At 41.5% G+C, this 22,055-nt stretch overlaps 1 protein-coding gene across 5 annotated transcripts in view; it reads left to right on the forward strand.

The window, feature by feature from the left end:
* ZNF827 (zinc finger protein 827) overlaps positions 1-22,055 on the forward strand; it is a 182,718-nt gene that overhangs the window by 136,951 nt on the left and 23,712 nt on the right. For all 5 annotated transcript variants that reach the window (XM_075614080.1, XM_075614069.1, XM_075614088.1 and 2 more), the window contains exon 8: positions 298-401. In XM_075614080.1, the coding sequence (XP_075470195.1) occupies positions 298-401 (104 nt within the window). The remainder of the gene's footprint in view (positions 1-297; positions 402-22,055) is intronic.

A 22,055-nucleotide genomic window follows, 5' to 3' on the forward strand; every position in this document is an offset into this window, starting at 1 on the left:
TTTTTCACAATAACGGCATAAAAGGTTTTGAAAAAGACCAGAGACTTCAACCGCTCACCCTTTGCTTAAAGCTCTCAAAGCGATTTATCATTGTGTTTTTCACACTTGATTTGTTTGCCAGTGGATTGGTAAGAACAGGACAATTCTCAAGGCCCATCATCATGTATCTGAAAGGCCATTTTCATACACATGCAAGTCAGGGCCATGCTGCAGTTACTCATATTATAATGTGAATCATTTGTCTTTCAAAGAATAGACTTTCTAAACGTTTTATATTTATTTATTTTTTATCCTCAGCCCCTTTTTTTCAGAAGAAAAATGTAGACAATCACCTTTCACCTTCAACTCAAAAGATCTCCCAAAAAGTGAAAGTGCTCCTCAAGGAAGAACATCACTGTCAGGTATTGTTGTCGTTTTCAGTAGCATGTGCAGAAGGAATATTATAGATTACTAATTGAAAAAAATAATTGATTGTAATAATTTAAATGTCCAGTCAACAGTTTAAAAAGAAGACAATTGGAGTAGTGTGCAGGCTTCTTCTACATCTGTAAAATTGTGTTGGATATACAACAAGATTCACCATCCAGCAAAGGCAACACTTTAGTGAATGGTGAATGTGTACACAGAGGGCCATATTTACTAAACGGTGCTACTCTATGACAGTTGGCTAACGTGGCTTAGTAAATATGGCCGTTTACAAGTGTTAAGCTGTATATGGCTGTTAGATGGCTTCCAATTCAGAAGGTGTCTTCTGGAGTACCACTTTTTAGTAAATAGTAAGTTTTCTAACCAACATTATTTTACTTTATTACATTACATTATTACTTACCACGTCCCCCCCCTACACGACAAACCGGGGGCTCAGTACAACACTCTGTGTTGGCCCCCGTAAAAGCTTCCGCAGCCCTATGTTTAGATAACCAAGGTAGGAACGCCATTTGTAATAGGTGCATTTTTTATTAAACGTTTTAGCTCCTTATACTGCAGCCTTTGTTAAGATCAAAGAACCAATGACAGCTAATCCACACACGGAAAAAATAATAACGAAAACGGTGTAAATCTGTGTTAATCTCATGTGACGTCACACACAATATCACCTAAGGTATCATAGAAAAAAGGAGAACACGTGTGTATATATACATAATAAAAATAATAATATAGTGCTAGGCTGGTATGATGATACAACTTGATCGCCCTGCTGAGATACTGAAAAAGTGCATAAAATATGTTGCAAGTGGTAACAGCATGACGTGGTATCGATACACAATGTGCAATATAAACAAAGACACATCTGAAGGAGTCTGTCAAGTATAGTACAGGGCTCTACAACTAGCGTCCCGTAGAGCAGGTGTGCGCAAACTTTCTGCATTGCGCCCCCGTGCCTTCCAGCCCAGGTGCTTGCACCCCCACCCCCCCTTACCTAAGATCCAGCATGAAATGACGCGCGGGGTCATGTGATGTCATGTGACCCCAGTGCGTTATTTGACTTTCGCTGCCATGGCCACATCGTCATTTGACGTCGCAGCGCCGAAGACAAGGTAGGAGACACCGCAGAGACCTCACGTGATCCCCCGGCATTTAATTTAATTGCCTTGGGGAAGAGCGCGGGTCCTCTGCAACCGCCGCGCCCCCCGAAAAATCTTGCGCCCCCCACTTTGCACACCCCTGCCGTAGAGAGTGGCCCTTAGGCTGCCTTCTTCTTTTCATTTCATTGCATTCTCCCAGGCAGCCAAGTGTAATATTGTTCACACTAAAACTCCCTTGAAGGGTAATGTACCGCTGTGATATGGTGAGGTTATATACAGATATGGTACAGATGTTTAAAATGATTACACTTCAAGATTTTGCAAGCATATCTAAACATGTACATGTAGCCTGAATTATATTACAATATTCTTGTGGCCCTTCGAATTTGTTTTCTGGTTTGGCCCCCATGGGAAACTGGTTGAAGAGGCCTACTATAGTAGGATATAAAGTGGCAAATGTTACCAATTCAATATAGAGTAATCCACCAGATAATGAACTATAGAGAGATGAGTGGATCAGCAAAACAGTAGCACTCAGATTACATATTCTCCAAAATACTCTTGAGTATGACCGAAAATATGGGCAATATGATATTGGCAGGGGAGTATAAGAGAGGCGACGGGCGTCTGGCACATAAAGCAATATTGGATAATATTGTTTAGTAGACATCTGGCGGCACTGATTCACAATCACTAAACGATCAGTTTTGCAAATGTGGTGCCTGCCTTTGTTACCTATGACTGTTAGCACCCATTCGCAGTGCACTCCTTATCTAGACTATATATTTTTCAATCAATATTTCTGCAAAAAAATGTTTTTGAATGGTTTTAATAGTTTAACCAGAATGAAAAATGTAAAGAAAAAAAAATATATATATATTTCCCCTGGCTATATTAAAAGGCCACGATTATACTTTGACAACAACAAATTGCTGAATTCCTATGAGGCCGTCCCTAGCATGCGTGCGTACGATGGAGCGCAATGGCGCGAGCGCATTTTGAAAAGACAAAACATTTTGTCTTTTCAAGCGACGGCCACGTCACATGGGCTGTTCAGCCAATCACGGCGAACCAGCTTTGTGATGTCATAGCCACGCCTCCCCATCACCTGAATCATTATGTGCAGAAATCGCTTGAGCGACAGGCGCGTGCGATGCCATGCTCAAGCGCGCACTATAATCTCAGCCTTAGGATTGCCCCTTTAACCAGTAAGCAAGGACACACAAGAAAAGTAGTATTTTGTCAAAGCCAAATGGTACGCAGTGAAAACACATTCATACCTTGAATAAAAAAAACCTCTCCAGTTAAGATAAGGCATAACCAATTAAGTAGACATGATCCGTAACTGAGGTTATATGCAAACTCCAGATGTCCAAATAAAATCAAATAACCATCCGTGGCAAATGCAGTGCTAAGGTCAAGAAGCAAGAGGGAATAATATCTGTAATGAGCACAATGATGATCATTATCAACTCTCATAAGTATGAATTTGTCAGTTGTAATAGAAAGGCCAAAAAGAAAGCAGGTTTGGTAATTACAGGAGGGTACTTATTACAGAAGAATCTGACAATTTAGAAAGAAAGAGCCATTTTTAACTGCTGTTGGGTTATGAACCATTGAAAAAAGGATACTTATTTGATTTTACAAGATATTTTCAAAATATCTTGAGTGTAAATTCAGTTAAGGTACCAACCGTTATAAAGTATCTCAACAATTACAAGAGATCTGTAGAAGAGGCTTATTCATTCTCAAATCCTCTTGTGCTGCAATCATGGTGGTCCACACTTTCAAAAATAGCTACACTTCTCCCAGACTAATGCTGGTTCTAGAATACTGTGCACAAGTCAGATCTTTATCACGAACTGTAATTTACATGATAAAATAAGTCTTCTTTTCCTTTGACCTTTAGTTGTGGATTAGTCATTAATGATGCTGGGGCAACTATAACATGCACTAATAACCAATACTACTAGTGCACAAGTGCTCTCTAGCTGCAAGTAAGCTTCTAATTTATCCATGCAGTTTGTGTAATTACAGTGTATCAATTTACACTTAAAAGGAGGTTTGTATCTCATCTGGCAATCCAAATGTAGAACGCTTGTCAACCATGTCCATCTTGCCTTTTTATTTGTCATGGCTTCTTAAGAGAGGATTTTTGCTTGTATTTTTTTTTTTTGCTCACTTTCCTATACTAGGTGTGTGTTGTCTTTATGTACAGTATATGTTAAATAAACCATTAACCTATTATTAAAAGTTAATGTATAATTCACTTTGCAAGACTTGACTTACAGCTGCTTGATAGATAAGTGCCCACTGATACGTTAGATGTCTTCTCTTTATTTACATGTATTGGCCCTAAATATGGTCATTTGCATTAATATAGTATGATGACATCATATTGGGACGGGATATAACATGATCTGGCATTCTTTCGCTGTAATTCGTAATATGAGGGTAGAGCTGCATTGTCCCTTTACCCCTTCAGTGCCCCTATGACGTACACTGTACGCCATGGCCTTTTGCTTATTTTCTAGGCGGCATTCACAATCATCAACTAAGCCAGTGACAGGAAGCCAGGAGAGTGGTCACATGATCACTAGTGCTGCATGGTCTGTGATGCTGAAAGGGTTAAAACCGTGTACATACAAAACAAAAAGTGTTTGTTAAATCACAATGACCTATGTACAATTGAAATTCTGCGAGGTGCTATAGGGTGAGGGAAGTTATTTCTCTGTAAAGAAAAGGAATATGCTGCAATTTGTAATAACAATTCCAAAATGCGAGGAAACCGTTTCAGGCGAGGAAAATCCTGCTTGTGCAACCAACGCAACACAGACAAACAATTTCTTTAAAGTGCAGGTCTCCTCAAAGACAGCAGGAACAATGAGAAAACAGAGCACTACTCATGGGAACAAGAATAATGAAAAAAATAGAGAATGCATATTCCATAAAAAATGATATAGATTTATTAGTCATGAAGACAAGCAAGCAAAGGTGTTGCCCCACCAACGCGTTTCACGCCTAAGCGCTTTATCAAGGTATACATACACTCATATGAGCCATATATTTATTCCCAGACATTAATGAAGTTAAACCAATCATTAATCAAACCTGTAAAACCGTCCACCGCCAATCTTGCCGCTCAACGCAGCGTCATCATGCTACGTGCGCATCCTCACGTCATCCGCGCGTGATTCGCCGATCTGTTCCCCTTCCAGAGCAACCCTGCGCCTTCACCACAGCATCTGCGCCTGCGAAGGCTATCAAATACTCTGATCGGCACAGCAAGGGGGACCAATCAGAATGTGGAGGCGGGCCAACGCCATGAGGTGCGCACGATGCATGAAAAGTGCGTGCCCTAATGCGCGGTCATACTGTAGGTTTCAAGTAGCAAAACCTTTTATTGACAAGATTATAAAAGGAACAAAAGTTGACATGATCACAAAATAAAAATCATCCATGAATAGCCCAAGTGAGTCCTGTTGATGGACAATGATAGATGATAACTATACATATGTATAAAAACACCTTGTGCAAACCCAAGAGTAATGTAGAAACAAATTAGGTCTTTACAAAATATTAAAGATTGTACAAACAATTACGCCACGTGTGTTCTGAAAATAGCGAAAGAAAGGATAACAGATATTGACAAGGATCTTAAAATGGATAGACCTCTTATATTGTGTACTTAAATCAGAATCTGTATTTTTCCACTCCTTTCAATGCCCTAGATCAGGGGCGTGCAAACTTTTTTTGCTGCGCCCCCCCTGCCTGCTCCTCTCAGTTCTGCGCCCCCCCCTCCTTACCTCGCATGGCATCAAATGACGCTGTGGGGTCACGTGACGTTGCGTCATTTGCCGCGTGTGACGTCACGTCACATAACCCCGCGACGTGACACGAGTGACGCCGGCAGAGTCCAGGTAAGTTTTAGAGTTGCAGAGGCCCCACGCGATACCCCAGCATTTAATTTAAATGCCTCGGGGAAGAGCGCAGGGCCTCTCCAACCGACCCGCACCCCCCCAGACAAATCCAGCGCCCCCCACTTTGAGCATCGCTGCCCAAAATGAAAAATTAAATATAAAATGAGTAATAGCACACATACAACCATGTTAATAATCAAACTAATAAAGTACCCAATGTATATAATGACTTAGCCAAAGATCATCCACATAATATGAGACCGTATTTACCATACATTTTGTTCGTCCAATTCTAGTTAAGTTACGGAGTCTACTTCCTTATTTTAATAAACGGAATACCCCCAAGGGAACTACCCTCATCCATGGGGAATTATATATATATATATATATATAGTCAATGGCATAATAGTTCACACTCACAGTTTCTCAATGAAGGCAGATGCTCGTCCCATATATGAATGTAGGGCAGTGCGGAAGGTCTCCTCTCCGAGGAACGAAACGTTGGCTGCCCTGTGTTGTTAATACACTTTGTTTGTTCATCCAAGCTGCGGTGTGCTGTCTCTTTGTTACCTGGATCCTCCTGGTCACCCCGTGTATACATTCATATATGGGACGAGCATCTGCCTTCATTGAGAAACTGTGAGTGCGAACTATTATGCCATTGACTATATATATATATATATATATATATAATTCCCCATGGATGAGGGTAGTTCCCTTGGGGGTATTCCGTTTATTAAAATAAGGAAGTAGACTCCGTAACTTAACTAGAATTGGACGAACAAAATGTATGGTAAATACGGTTTGTTACCTGGATCCTCCTGGTCACCTGGTGTGTGTGTGTGTATATATATATATATATATATATCTCATAGAAAAAGAACAAAAAGCACTCCGTAATAATAGTCACTGGTGTGGGTGCAGATCCTATAATGAAGAATAAGCAATACGATACCGTTTGGAAACGAAATCAGCAGGCAGCACTCCAGAATTGAACAAACAAGTGGATTGAAAAAATAAACACAAAACCAACGTTTCGGTCAACGAATGGGACCTTTGTCAAGGTGGTGCACTTCGTGGACCGAAACGTTGGTTTTGTGTTTATGTTTTCAATACACTTGTTTGTTCAATTCTGGAGTGCTGCCGTATTGTATATATATATATATATAAAAACAGACCACATATTTTTTGGGGGGTAATATTATATTTGTAATAGATGATCCTCAATGGAAAAGTAATTATTAATCCCAAATGTACACACTACACGTATGACAATTATTGAACTACTAGGAGAGTGACAGGAGAATGATGCATCCTATATTAATGAATATTCCCCATGATGAACATTAGGAGAGGGAAAAGGAAAAGTACAGAATTCGATTATCTGTATTCAGAGGTTAAGGAATAGGAGCTTGCAGTGTTTAGACCTCACCATAGTATATAAAACCACATGAATGGTATCTATAACAATAATAAATTGAGTTAAACTGTGGTAAATTAGATACTATACTATGTACAGAAGCATAATGTATTTATGTAACTGTATTTGTAACCATGTATTATTTGTCTTAACTCTGTGCCCAGGACATACTTGAAAACGAGAAGTAACTCTCAATGTATTACTTCCTGGTAAAATATTTTATAAATAAATAATGTAGTCCTCACCAAAAGGGTCCAAGTCCCAATCGGAATTGTGCCCCAAAGGGACCCATGTCTTCATGGTGAAAATCCAAAAGAGTTCACGGCATTCAAGAATATTCATCCTATTCCCACCCCTGACAGGGGGTAGAATATGTTCCACGCCTGAGAAGGAGAAGGTATCCAAATTACCCTGGCTACAGCACGAAAAATGATTTGAAACTGGGTGTGTCAGATCGCCCTTAGCAATCAGACGCACATGCTCCATAATTCTTATTTTTGAGTGCTCTGGTCTTACGACCTATATACTGCTTACCACAGCCACAGGTCAGCAGGTAAACCCCAACCTTAGTATTGCAATTGATGAATGATCTGGTTCTGAACTGCTGACCTGTCCCTGTGGAAGTAAACTATGATCCTGTATGCATACAGTATGTTTACAAATGTTACCATGCAAACATTTGTATGAATGAGCCTGTAGGAAATGGCATGGCACTCCGAGTTTTAGTCTCAAAAAGGCTAGAAGGCACATAATTGGCGATCGTTTTCGCCCATATGAATACAAACGTCAGTCCCTCTATATATCTCTTTAAGGGCCGGATCGACTGACAATACACTCCAATGACGGTTGACAATATTTTTTATCTGCTGCGCTTGAGCGCTAAATTGTGTTATAAAGTGTGGTGTTCTAGGAGTGACCCCCTTGTTGAGTTGCCTTTGAAACATAGTAGACCTTTCCATCATGAAAACCTCTTCAAGGGCCCGTGTTAAGTCTACCCTCGCATAACCCCTTGCTAAGAATCTGTTGTATAGATTTTTGGATTGTATGAGAAAGTCCTTCTGATTAGAACAATTTGTTTTTAATCTAATGAACTGCCCCTTGGGGATTCCTTTAATTAAGTGTTTGGGGTGACAGCTGTCAGGCTTAAAAAAGTAGTCCTTGAATTTGTTTTACGAAATATGTCACTCTGAATATTTTTATATTGATCAATAAATAAATAGCGATCCAAATAGTGAATGTGATGTAAATCATAATTATACGTGAAGTGCAAATTAAGATCATTATCACTAAGATGATTTATAAATGTTAAGAGTGAATGTGAATCCCCTTTCCAAATAAAAATAAGATCTATAAACCATTTGTTAACATTATTTTTTTTATCTCTGAAGGGGTTCCCATCGCCAAACACGTGGAATGACTCCCACCAACCTACAAATAGGTTGGCGTATGAGGGGGCAAAACTCGTTCCCATCGACGTTCCACGTGTCTGGAGATAGAAAACCCCATCAAACAAAAAATAATTGTGAGTGAGTAAGAAGTGCACAGAATCTAAAATAAAAGTGCATTGTGCCGATGAAAGGTCGGAACGTTCAAGGTAATATCTGACAGCTGCCACCCTTTTTTGGTGTTTAATTAGCGTGTACAATGAAGTCACGTCTAGCGTCACCCATAGATAATTACAATCCCAGTTGACCTGTTCAAGTTGTGTAAGAAGATCACTACTATCTTTAATATGATGAACAGAAAATAACAATACAGGTGTGCAGCTAAAATGAATTAATATATGTGATATAGTAGTGATTATACAGTACCACTATAAACCCAAATGAGTGATATGTAATAACTGTGTTACCAATCAAATTGGAGCGTCTGCTGCTGTACAGAGGGTAGCCCAAGACCCTGGGTAGCTAGACAAAACAAAACAAAGAACAGCGCACAACGCTCATCGTGAATTATAGAAGTTCAATTTTATAATAAAAAATAGGTTCAAGGTTCTGCGTACATAAAGCAGGTTGAAAACAGGCACAGAATAAATACTGGTATCTGTTACCACTCCAGACAACTGGAACACGCAGGTACAGCAGGGTTACGTCCACTTCAGGGAGCTGGAACAGGATCAGCTCACAGCCTCGTGGGACAGCGTCTGATGTCAGACCTGCAGCGTCGCTCTGACTGGCGTCGGGTGAAGATGACGTCACCGCGTGCGTGTCAAATCGGCAAAAGTCTCTCTGAAAGGCTGCTAAACCACCGAAAACTTAAAGCAGGTGCCCCTTCAGATGCTGTCCCACGAGGCTGTGAGCTGATCCTTACAGACTCCTGTCCCGGCTGAGCTCCAGCTTGTACTTGGTACTCGTGGTTTAACCCACTGGACTCTCCGAGTGTGCTTTTTGTCTAGCAAGGACTTTGCAAACCATCCATGTGCAGACTGCGGAAGTGGACCTAAGATATCCTTAGCTGCTGTCATTGCGTGTTCCAGCTCCCTGAAGTGGACGTAAACCTGCTGTTCCTGCGTGTTCCAGTTGTCTGGAGTGGTAACAGATACCAGTATTTATTCTGTGCCTGTTTTCAACCTGCTTTATGTACGCAGAACCTTGAACCTTTTTTTATTATAAAATTGTACTTATATAATTCACGATGAGCGTTGTGCGCTGTTCTTTGTTTTGTTTTATCTTTAATATGAGATGGGAGTGCTTGGACAATAGTCTGAAGATAGTGATCCACATATCTTGATAGTCCATCTCCTGAAGACCCAATACTGGAGACTATTGGCCTCCCAGGTGGGGAAACCAATGTCTTGTGGATCTTCGGGAGATGGTGAAAGATGGGTATGACCGGATAGGTCTTGTAAAGAAAACTGAGTTCTTTCTCATCCAATACACCGAAGATGCTTCCTAGTTCCAATAACGATTTGAGCTCTCTGAGAAAGGGTGCGGTCAGGTCACCACGGAGGGTAGTGTAGGATAGCTTGTCCCTTGATTGGCGGAGAGCTTCCAGTCTATATTGATACCTGTCTTGGACTACAATTGCCCCTCCCTTGCTCGCACCCATTATAATGATGGATTTGTTCGATTTTAACGTTTGTAGTGCATGTTTTTCCTCAAAAGTAAGATTCTCAATTGGATGGTTAAGGGGAGAGGGATTGAATGTGTTGCCCCTAGACAGGAGATGAAGATCTCTCTCTCTATAAGTTTTTCAAAAGGGATTAGGCTTGTCCCCTTGCAGTGTGCAGAATACAAATTTGATTTTTTGTTTAGTCCTGAACCCCTCCTGCCTAAAAAGGACGATGGGTCAGTTTAATTAAATTGATCATTCAAGAGATCATTGATATCCTGAAAATTGCAAAGGTCCTTGAATGTGTATGAATCACTGGGATCTCCCCCACTATCCACCTGGGATTCTGGGGCATTCTCATCAAGAGAAAGCTCAACAGGGTTAGTGTCTAAATCTGTCTGTACAATAGGTTCATTACTGTTATGAAAAACTTTTTTAAAGTGAGTTTCCGCACATAGCGGTGTACATCCACGACAGTATCAAATAGCTTAAAGTTCGTTTTGGGAGCATATTTTAAATCCTTGTCCAACACAGAAATTTCAACTTTAGTCAGTGTAACCCGGGAAAGTTTGATGACTCCAGACTCCTGGTTCAGGAGTTCTTCTTTCTTTTTTGGGGATAAGTGGCAGAATTTGCCCTTTCTCCCCTTCTCATCCTCCTGGGTATGATTCTTGTTCAGTATCCCTAGGGTTACAAATCCAGGGGTGTTCCGTCTGTCATCCTCTCGGGAGCCCCCTTGGTGAGGCAGACTTCTGGGTCCTGTTTCCTGAGAGAAAGTCATTTGGGCAAACAGTGGAAAGACAACGTTTCAGGTCCCATATGGTCCACCTGATGAAAGGTCCACATGGGACCTGAAACGTGGTTATTCCACTGTTCTTGGCTGTCACATTAAATGGAGAACTTCATTATTAACTTATGAGTTTTGCTCTACTTTGTATCTCGGTCTTTGAGGTGACCTTCACTTTGCAGAAATTGTTTGTAATTTGTAATAACACTCTGTATCCTTATATGTTCGTCTAGAAAAATCGAATTTCAAATAGCCCCTGTCACGTACAGCACACCTGTGAGTACGTGACCTTTATATGGGACAAGAGTTAATACACACAGCTATCCAACTGATTTACTTTTCTCCATGCATGGATCCTCAAATTAATCATATCTCCCCTTAATCAGTCCCAATATTCCATCTATCACGGACAGCACACTAGTGAGCACGTGACTTATATAGGCAACCAGGGTTAATACACATGGCTAATCTAGCCAACTCACTTTTCTCCTGTGCAAAGTACTTCAAATTAGTTAATATTTACCCTTACTCCGTTACAATATATATATATTTATCTGCTGCCACCACCAAAGGTATTATTAAATGTACATACAGAGCCTCTGGTTTGTGTTTGTTAAGAAAACTGCACTTAACACACAAAATGTGTCTGAAAATGTAAATTATGCTCTACAAAGCGCGCAACAGTACAATCAGAGCCCAAAGTATTACTTATTAATTATTAAAGTTCAGCTTTAATATACAAAAATACCGTGCTTAGGTTACAGAAAAAGATTATTACAAGAACATACAGTTATAATAAATGCAGACAAATTATTCAAATAAAAGATAAACAAAGAATTCCTGTATGTTACCACTAAACATTTATAAGGTTTCTTCCTCACATAGGTCTTGAGTTGAAAGTTTGTAACTTTACATGTATTGTTGACATCAGATACTCCCTTGGTTGAAATCTAAATTTTCTATTCACATATGCAAGGTTTTATGCACAAAAGCCTTCCATTGAAAACAAAATTAGCCCACCCCTTTCCATCAGCTCAACAGTTTCACGACTTGAAAGAAAAAAAACCTTTCTTTGGACTTTAAACATTGACTGAGTATAGAAACACGCTCCTAACTTTATTTCTATAATACAGGGAATAAAGTGATTTATAATAAAAGGTTCAGGTGAGTTTGCCGAATGTAACAAGACTAATTTTGACCGGCTTGCTCCTAAGTTTCAGCGACAAATGGATATCTGACCTTGTCACCTCATAAACGTGAAGGGTTTGGCCTTTTTTGATCTGTGTCATTGCAACTGTTACAAATATCTATTTGTTATACTTGAGAATAGGTGTTAGTCCCATGTTAGCTTCATATTTTATATATTTACTCTTTTCAGAATACCTTCTTAGAGCCACCCCCTGATACTGTGCCGAATCCCCCCAAAGAATGCCTTTCAAGGTACATTTAAAAGGATCTCGTTTATTCTAGTGTGAGGGAAGGAAATTTTCAATCCCCTCTGCAAAACCAGATGTCCTTATCTCTAGATACTATCAGTCCTATCAACCACAGGCCTGGTCTGGGATTTAACTGGCCAGAAAAACAATTCTTGTATTTTTGTAGACAATTTGTAACCAACGTTAACCTCTTGTGTGCCAGATTAAGAATTTTAATCATTGTCATGACAGCCCTAACGGGTTTACCAATTCTGCTGCTCTGTTTTCATCTGGTGCTTACCATCACCATGTAACTATGAGCAGGTGAGTCCTTCCATGCAGTAGCTATAGAGGAGGTCAGTGTCTGGAACTGTTGCAGAGCTCTAGTACACACTCCTTTTACCAGTACAACTTGTTCATTCTCTCGTTGGACTGGTTAGAGGGGGACCATTACATGCAAACAATTAAGGATCAATCTTTTCTAAGCAATGCAAATAAAATGTTTTACAAATATAACAAGTTAGTACTTTGCTGTTCATTTTACAGCATGTACATAACCAATATTTGATTAATAATAAGCTCAAAATGTGGTAGGTATAAGTGGCTTGGGATTTAATAGAAAGTTTACTTGGCATAAGAGACAGGTTCCATGAAAGTATCTTGGTGGGAATGTCACTTTGCTACAGTTTTTTGCGGTAGGTTCACTACTAAGGGAAAGATATATATGCACAATGATTAGTCATAGACTGCTCTCAAGCAAGAAGGTCTGCAACAGGCCAATCTTGAATGACTATCTGGAGTTTGAAAAGCTTCACAGCAGCTGTATCTTAAGTAAAAAGGTAATAGAGGTTTGAGAGAGAGAACCCAATGTTGCACTCAAGTTCACCCTCTGGTGATTTATGAATGAATGAAAACATAAACTTTATTAAGAACAATTGTTAAAATAATGGGTATTAAAACGACGTACTGCAGGTAGGTGGATCAGTAATACTGACAGCCGTATAGGCTCAGGATCAAAAATGGTGGTGTGTGTTTGGGATATCCAAAATGCACACACCTGACGAGACAAACACAGAAATCCTAATGTGGACCTGTGTATAAGGAATACTATAGGGTGTGTTCAGGTAGATACTTAAACTTCTAGTCACCTATGGCAGGGTCTGCATAAACCAAGGTAGAGATAGGTAATATGACTAGTAGTGACTAATATATATAAAAACAAATAAACTATATATACCAGTAAAGTGTGTAATCAGCTGAAACTCCTTTAATGAATGAGAGTGTACCTTACACGGTGTCAAAGTAACCTAAGGTAACCTACTCTGCAAGACTGTTAAGTCCTCTATTCACACAGATAGCGTTAATCAGGGGATGGTAAATCTGATACTGAATTGCAGAAATGGTAAGTAAGCCTTATCCATAGGGTTGTGACACCTAAGGACATATGGTGAGCATGGTGTACTTCAGAGGAGTATATGTTGCTGCGTTGTGCACAGAGAAAGTGTAACCGTGGGGCTGCTGTTAGTTCATTGCAAAGTGCATGTCTTAACTCTTGATGTAAACCTCAATTAACCATTAAACTATTGTTGCCATGCGTGTTTCAGGCAGCTCCCTAATCCTGACAAACTATTACCACCACTTAGTAGTGGTGATATCACTCTCCCTAGGGTATCTCTGAACCCTAACATTACCATCTTATCCATTAAAATAATCCTTTATTAAGTCACCTTTACACTACCCTTGTGAAGCACAGAATGAGTGTACATCTGCTCTACTGTGCCTGCAACTGACCATGAAATAAAACAACCACACACAACATCAGTCAGTTCTTTATTACATTAGTGTGCAAAGTATGCAGTCATATACATAGGGATACTCACTGTGTCCTCAGAAGAGACTCGTGCATACCCCGGCGCACCGAGGGTTAACTTGTGACGTCATCATGCTGGAGGCTCCTATATATACCTGCTCGCCTGCAGGGTACCCTTAGTTATACTTACAATTTCGCCTTGAGAAAGCCTCTCGCGAAACGCGTGCGTCGGTTCCTTCTCCTACGTGCACGCGCAGACTAGGGACTGCCCCCGCATTCATGTTTCAGACCGCGATCTCATGCGGTTGTTTGCTAGTGCTAAAATACACAGGCTAGAAGTGCCCCGACGGACACTACAAGCCTCTCTAATAGGAATTTCTATGGGGAGAGTGCTCTGAACGAGTAGTATTATTCAGCACAGTTCCTGGGGGCTGCACTCGTGTATAAACTGTATTGAACAGCAGCCCCACGGTTACACTTTCTCTGTGCACAACGCAGCAACATATACTCCTCTGAAGTACACCATGCTCACCATATGTCCTTAGGTGTCACAACCCTATGGATAAGGCTTACTTACCATTTCTGCAATTCAGTATCAGATTTACCATCCCCTGATTAACGCTATCAGTGTGAATAGAGGACTTAACAGTCTTGCAGAGTAGGTTACCTTAGGTTACTTTGACACCGTGTAAGGTACACTCTCATTCATTAAAGGAGTTTCAGCTGATTACACACTTTACTGGTATATATAGTTTATTTGTTTTTATATATATTAGTCACTACTAGTCATATTACCTATCTCTACCTTGGTTTATGCAGACCCTGCCATAGGTGACTAGAAGTTTAAGTATCTACCTGAACACACCCTATAGTATTCCTTATACACAGGTCCACATTAGGATTTCTGTGTTTGTCTCGTCAGGTGTGTGCATTTTGGATATCCCAAACACACACCACCATTTTTGATCCTGAGCCTATACGGCTGTCAGTATTACTGATCCACCTACCTGCAGTACGTCGTTTTAATACCCATTATTTTAACAATTGTTCTTAATAAAGTTTATGTTTTCATTCATTCATAAATCACCAGAGGGTGAACTTGAGTGCAACATTGGGTTCTCTCTCTCAAACCTCTATTATTGTATACACACCCATTGCACCGTTCACAGTCTTATTTCATTGTGGCCGCAGCAGGGGCTCCCCTATTGTTCTTAAGTAAAAAGGTAAGGGGCATATAGTGTGAGTGAGGGCAACATCACATATAGAAGGACACACAGAAGAATGCGCTGCTTAAAACAAATCTAATTAACTTGCTGCTCCTCATAAGTTAGATTTTCCATCCCCTTTATTAATTTGGTGGCTCTTCTCTGCACTTTTTCTAGTTCCATAATGTATTTTTTATGGAGTGGTGCCCAGAACTGTACTCCATATTCAATATGTGGTCTTACTAATACTTTATCGAGGGGCATAATTATGTTTACTTCCCTTCCATCCATTCCCCGTTTAATGCAAGATAAGATATTATTTGCCTTTGCAGTTACTGCATTGTCACGATGACATCAACTTTTATCAACACATTTATATTTCTGGGTACTTGATTGAACAGAACAAGTTGCAAAATAAATTGTGATTTATTTCCTTAATAGACAAACACACAACATCTGCAGAATACAGTTAAAACAACACTCACCGGGATAAGGAAATGAAAGACATTGTCCTTGGAACGAAAGAAATTGTCCTTTGCTTGCCAGTGCAAGAAATGCAGCCTTGGTTTTAAAAGTTCTGTGGTTATGTGGTTGTTAACCCCTTCACTCCTGGACTAGTTGCTGCTGTACTGGAACAAAGTCTTGCATCTTTACATCATGGATTAAAATTCAAGAATCACACTGGGAATAATTGGGAAGCCACATTTATAGACTGCCCAAAGCTATCTTTAACATGTGGATACAATCCCCTTGTGGGAACAAAAAAAAACACGAATAGCCAAGTGACCCACAGTTCATAAGACCGGTCAAAAGGGCTGTCCGGTGGGCAGGGCGCATGGGTCAGGTTGATGCCCATGCCACTTAGCATACCTGGGCTACACCCATTTCTTGGGGCCACTGTGTCTGGTCTCTGACTTAGAGGTGTCACTAGCCTGACATCTGCTGTGCATCAGTATGCCAGTATTGTATACATTATGGGCCTCTGGGTATTGTCATAATTGACACTCTTTTAGACAGGGGGACTCTAAATCTGTGGGAGCCTTTTGAGGCTCCATCATAAAAATAATTACAACCCTTTCAGACTTGGTCATAAAAATACCGAAGCTCATTCACCCATATCACAGCTGGATGTCCAAGTAATTCCTGCTTAGACTTACAACAAAATACCTCCTGCCTTACATTTAAGATCTTCTATCATTTGTTGGTTAGAGGGTATGGCAAGCAATGCATCTTGTCTTTTACCCTCGCAGACAGGGAATGGCCTGCACATGGGGAATAAAAATGGCGGGGACAGGGCAACAACAGTAATGCATGGCAAATCAGGTATTAACCCTTTCCTTCCCGTCACATGCATGACATTGGGCACCATTGCTAAACCTGCTGTCTACAAGCGCTCCTAAATTCTTTTCCATCAATGATTCACCTAGTTTTCCCCATTTTATTTTTAAGTTGCCTGTTTATTCTTGTTTCCCAAATGCATAACTTTACATTTATCTGCATTAAACCTCATCTGCCATTTACCTGACCAACTTTCCAGTCTACCCAAGTCCTTCTGGAGAGAAATTACATCCTGCTCTGATTTTACTACCTGACACAATTAAGGCTACGTCCCCAGTGCCTGCTGCAGTGTGCGCTGCAGGAACAAGAACCACCCCTCAATGGGGCCGGGCCCACTAGCTCCCTTGGCCGCCACGTTGCCCGACCAGTTTTTCCTGAAGACAGTCAAACTGTCTTCAGTACTGGCGACGAGAGCTGAGGCTACGCCCCCCGCCGGTTGTCAATGAGAGCGACCTGCCGGGTGATGTCATGGCCGCGGCCCCCACCATGCCCCCCTGTCTTTCCCCCTGCAGCTCACCGCAGACCGGGGATCACAGCTGCATGTGCTGCCAGCCTGGCAGGTGCAAGTGCAACGCCGAAACCAGGGCCGTAGCCTTAGGCTAAGGCCCCGCTCCCAGAGTCAGCGCGCCCGCACTGCAGACAGACGGGGCGCTGACATACACAGACCGCGTGCACAACGCAGCAACATATACTCCTCTGAAGTACACCATGCTCACCATATGTCCTTAGGTGTCACAACCCTATGGATAAGGCTTACTTACCATTTCTGCAATTCAGTATCAGATTTACCATCCCCTGATTAACGCTATCAGTGTGAATAGAGGACTTAACAGTCTTGCAGAGTAGGTTACCTTAGGTTACTTTGACACCGTGTAAGGTACACTCTCATTCATTAAAGGAGTTTCAGCTGATTACACACTTTACTGGTATATATAGTTTATTTGTTTTTATATATATTAGTCACTACTAGTCATATTACCTATCTCTACCTTGGTTTATGCAGACCCTGCCATAGGTGACTAGAAGTTTAAGTATCTACCTGAACACACCCTATAGTATTCCTTATACACAGGTCCACATTAGGATTTCTGTGTTTGTCTCGTCAGGTGTGTGCATTTTGGATATCCCAAACACACACCACCATTTTTGATCCTGAGCCTATACGGCTGTCAGTATTACTGATCCACCTACCTGCAGTACGTCGTTTTAATACCCATTATTTTAACAATTGTTCTTAATAAAGTTTATGTTTTCATTCATTCATAAATCACCAGAGGGTGAACTTGAGTGCAACATTGGGTTCTCTCTCTCAAACCTCTATTATTGTATACACACCCATTGCACCGTTCACAGTCTTATTTCATTGTGGCCGCAGCAGGGGCTCCCCTATTGTTCTTAAGTAAAAAGGTAAGGGGCATATAGTGTGAGTGAGGGCAACATCACATATAGAAGGACACACAGAAGAATGCGCTGCTTAAAACAAATCTAATTAACTTGCTGCTCCTCATAAGTTAGATTTTCCATCCCCTTTATTAATTTGGTGGCTCTTCTCTGCACTTTTTCTAGTTCCATAATGTATTTTTTATGGAGTGGTGCCCAGAACTGTACTCCATATTCAATATGTGGTCTTACTAATACTTTATCGAGGGGCATAATTATGTTTACTTCCCTTCCATCCATTCCCCGTTTAATGCAAGATAAGATATTATTTGCCTTTGCAGTTACTGCATTGTCACGATGACATCAACTTTTATCAACACATTTATATTTCTGGGTACTTGATTGAACAGAACAAGTTGCAAAATAAATTGTGATTTATTTCCTTAATAGACAAACACACAACATCTGCAGAATACAGTTAAAACAACACTCACCGGGATAAGGAAATGAAAGACATTGTCCTTGGAACGAAAGAAATTGTCCTTTGCTTGCCAGTGCAAGAAATGCAGCCTTGGTTTTAAAAGTTCTGTGGTTATGTGGTTGTTAACCCCTTCACTCCTGGACTAGTTGCTGCTGTACTGGAACAAAGTCTTGCATCTTTACATCATGGATTAAAATTCAAGAATCACACTGGGAATAATTGGGAAGCCACATTTATAGACTGCCCAAAGCTATCTTTAACATGTGGATACAATCCCCTTGTGGGAACAAAAAAAAACACGAATAGCCAAGTGACCCACAGTTCATAAGACCGGTCAAAAGGGCTGTCCGGTGGGCAGGGCGCATGGGTCAGGTTGATGCCCATGCCACTTAGCATACCTGGGCTACACCCATTTCTTGGGGCCACTGTGTCTGGTCTCTGACTTAGAGGTGTCACTAGCCTGACATCTGCTGTGCATCAGTATGCCAGTATTGTATACATTATGGGCCTCTGGGTATTGTCATAATTGACACTCTTTTAGACAGGGGGACTCTAAATCTGTGGGAGCCTTTTGAGGCTCCATCATAAAAATAATTACAACCCTTTCAGACTTGGTCATAAAAATACCGAAGCTCATTCACCCATATCACAGCTGGATGTCCAAGTAATTCCTGCTTAGACTTACAACAAAATACCTCCTGCCTTACATTTAAGATCTTCTATCATTTGTTGGTTAGAGGGTATGGCAAGCAATGCATCTTGTCTTTTACCCTCGCAGACAGGGAATGGCCTGCACATGGGGAATAAAAATGGCGGGGACAGGGCAACAACAGTAATGCATGGCAAATCAGGTATTAACCCTTTCCTTCCCGTCACATGCATGACATTGGGCACCATTGCTAAACCTGCTGTCTACAAGCGCTCCTAAATTCTTTTCCATCAATGATTCACCTAGTTTTCCCCATTTTATTTTTAAGTTGCCTGTTTATTCTTGTTTCCCAAATGCATAACTTTACATTTATCTGCATTAAACCTCATCTGCCATTTACCTGACCAACTTTCCAGTCTACCCAAGTCCTTCTGGAGAGAAATTACATCCTGCTCTGATTTTACTACCTGACACAATTAAGGCTACGTCCCCAGTGCCTGCTGCAGTGTGCGCTGCAGGAACAAGAACCACCCCTCAATGGGGCCGGGCCCACTAGCTCCCTTGGCCGCCACGTTGCCCGACCAGTTTTTCCTGAAGACAGTCAAACTGTCTTCAGTACTGGCGACGAGAGCTGAGGCTACGCCCCCCGCCGGTTGTCAATGAGAGCGACCTGCCGGGTGATGTCATGGCCGCGGCCCCCACCATGCCCCCCTGTCTTTCCCCCTGCAGCTCACCGCAGACCGGGGATCACAGCTGCATGTGCTGCCAGCCTGGCAGGTGCAAGTGCAACGCCGAAACCAGGGCCGTAGCCTTAGGCTAAGGCCCCGCTCCCAGAGTCAGCGCGCCCGCACTGCAGACAGACGGGGCGCTGACATACACAGACCGCGATATGCGGTCTGTAGGGAGCCGGAGCGGGAGGTGGGCGGGAGTGGGAGGCTTGAGTGGGATGGGGGGGGCGTGGCTTGAGTGGAGGGACTCGCTACTCTCCCCCCCCTCCCTCCCTCCACGGGCTCGGGCTGGCACTCATACACACACGCAAACACACACACACACACACACACACAGACAGAGGCAGGCACTCACGCACTCAGACACACACATACACACACAGGCACACACACAGACAGAGGCAGGCACTCACGCACTCAGGCACTCAGACACACACACAGACAGGCACACACATACACAGATAGGCACTCAGACACACATATACACACACAGACAGGCACTCACGCTGCTTTCACTCCACACTCCTCCCCGCTCCCCGAAGCCTCTCCTCCTCCCGAAGCCTCCCCCCCCCCCGTTGGCTCACAGCCACACCACGTGACGCGTCAACGCTAGGGATCACCATTCTCTTGTATCCCATAGCGGCTGACGCGCCACAGCGTGTAGTAAGCTGTGCAGCCAGGGGGGACCGGGACCGGCTCCGCAGGATTCCCCTGCTGGTGGGGAACTCGCGTGTGGCCGCCCGCGCCACCGAGCGTAGCGGGACCGAGGCCTTAGTGTCATCAGCAAGGAGGGAGACTTTGCTCTCTATGCCAACTTCACGGTCATTAATAAATACGTTCAAAAGCAGGGGTCCCAGTACCGATCCTTGAGGTACTCACAACGTTAGCCCAACCTGAAAAGGTGCCATTTGCAAAAACTCTCTGTTGTCTATCCTTCAACCAGTTTTCAATCCAGGTGCATATATTATTACTGAGTCCAAAATGCTTTATTTTGTACACTAACCTCGTGTGAGGAACCGTATCAAAAGCCTTTTCAAAATCTAAGTAGACCACATCAACTGCATTACCCTAATCTAAATTCCTACTTACCGCCTCAAAGCAAATAATAAGGTTAGTTTAATTCCCCGGTATTAATCTAGCTCAATTTTTAAATATAGTCTTGTGGTACTGAGCCTGTGGAAATGGAATCCTTGAATATTAAATGTAATGGTTTGGCTGAACTACTGAACTTAACTCCTTAAGAGCTCTTGGGTGCATACCATCAGGGCCAGGTGCCTTATTTACTTAAATTTGATCAAACTGCCTATGCACTTCTTCCTCAGTTAACCAATTGTGCATTATTGATTGACTTGTAATCAATTTTAGTTTAAAGGATCAACACTATACAAGAGAGACTATGCTTTAACATTTTCAAAAATAATAAAATATTTATAAGTTAGGATGAACTCATGCCACAAATGTTACCTATAAGACAATGTTGTACAAAGAAACTATTTATGTACTGTAAACCTTGTGTGGTATCATTTGTTTATTGATCCAGAGTGAAAAGTAGTAGCTATACTTAATTTGTTGATTAATTGTTGTGCCTGTTATACGGGTACTACAGTACATTATAATGTGTGAGTTTGTAATGTACCACAAGATGGCATTAGTGAGAATCGTATAATGGCACATGATAAACGTTGATTCACACATAAGGAAAATAGCTACAAGTGTCGTTAAAGTACCAGTCATTTACAGTCTTCACCACACTGGCCTCTTCTGTTAATGTATGAAGGTGACCTCCAGGAAAGTGAATAGAGAATCCCTCTGCGACAGGAGACTGGCAGCATTGCACACTGATTAGCATGTATGTGTGTATTATCATATGGATAGAAATACAATCCCAGTAAATTGTTGTCATTTCATGGTATTTTGTGTATAATTATGAGGTTAGGTTACAGATTATCTACTGTATATGACATTTCCAGAAAAAAATATTAATAATCAGACTTTGTTAAAAGATGGTTAGCACCTTGTCTAAAATTAGCAATTATATTCGGTCAGTTTGATGGACAACATCACAGTGTGCCGTTCATGTGTCAAGGACTAAAAACTAGACATAACGGGCTATATTTACTAAGCAGTCTTCTGTCATTAAACACCATCTGGCTCTGGAAGGCACCTAATGGCTCATTCAGTTGCAAGGTGTCTTTCAGCGCTGGGAGGTGTCTTACGGAAGAAAAGTGCTTAGTGAATATGGGACAATATGCATCATAATAATATTGTAGCAGTTGGATAAGGGGACTGTAACCCTTTAAATGCTCATACAGAGTAAAGTAGAGACATTCAGAATTCACATCTAT

Source organism: Ascaphus truei, chromosome 1 (genome assembly GCF_040206685.1).
Source record: "Ascaphus truei isolate aAscTru1 chromosome 1, aAscTru1.hap1, whole genome shotgun sequence".
Classification (NCBI taxonomy): domain Eukaryota; kingdom Metazoa; phylum Chordata; class Amphibia; order Anura; family Ascaphidae; genus Ascaphus; species Ascaphus truei.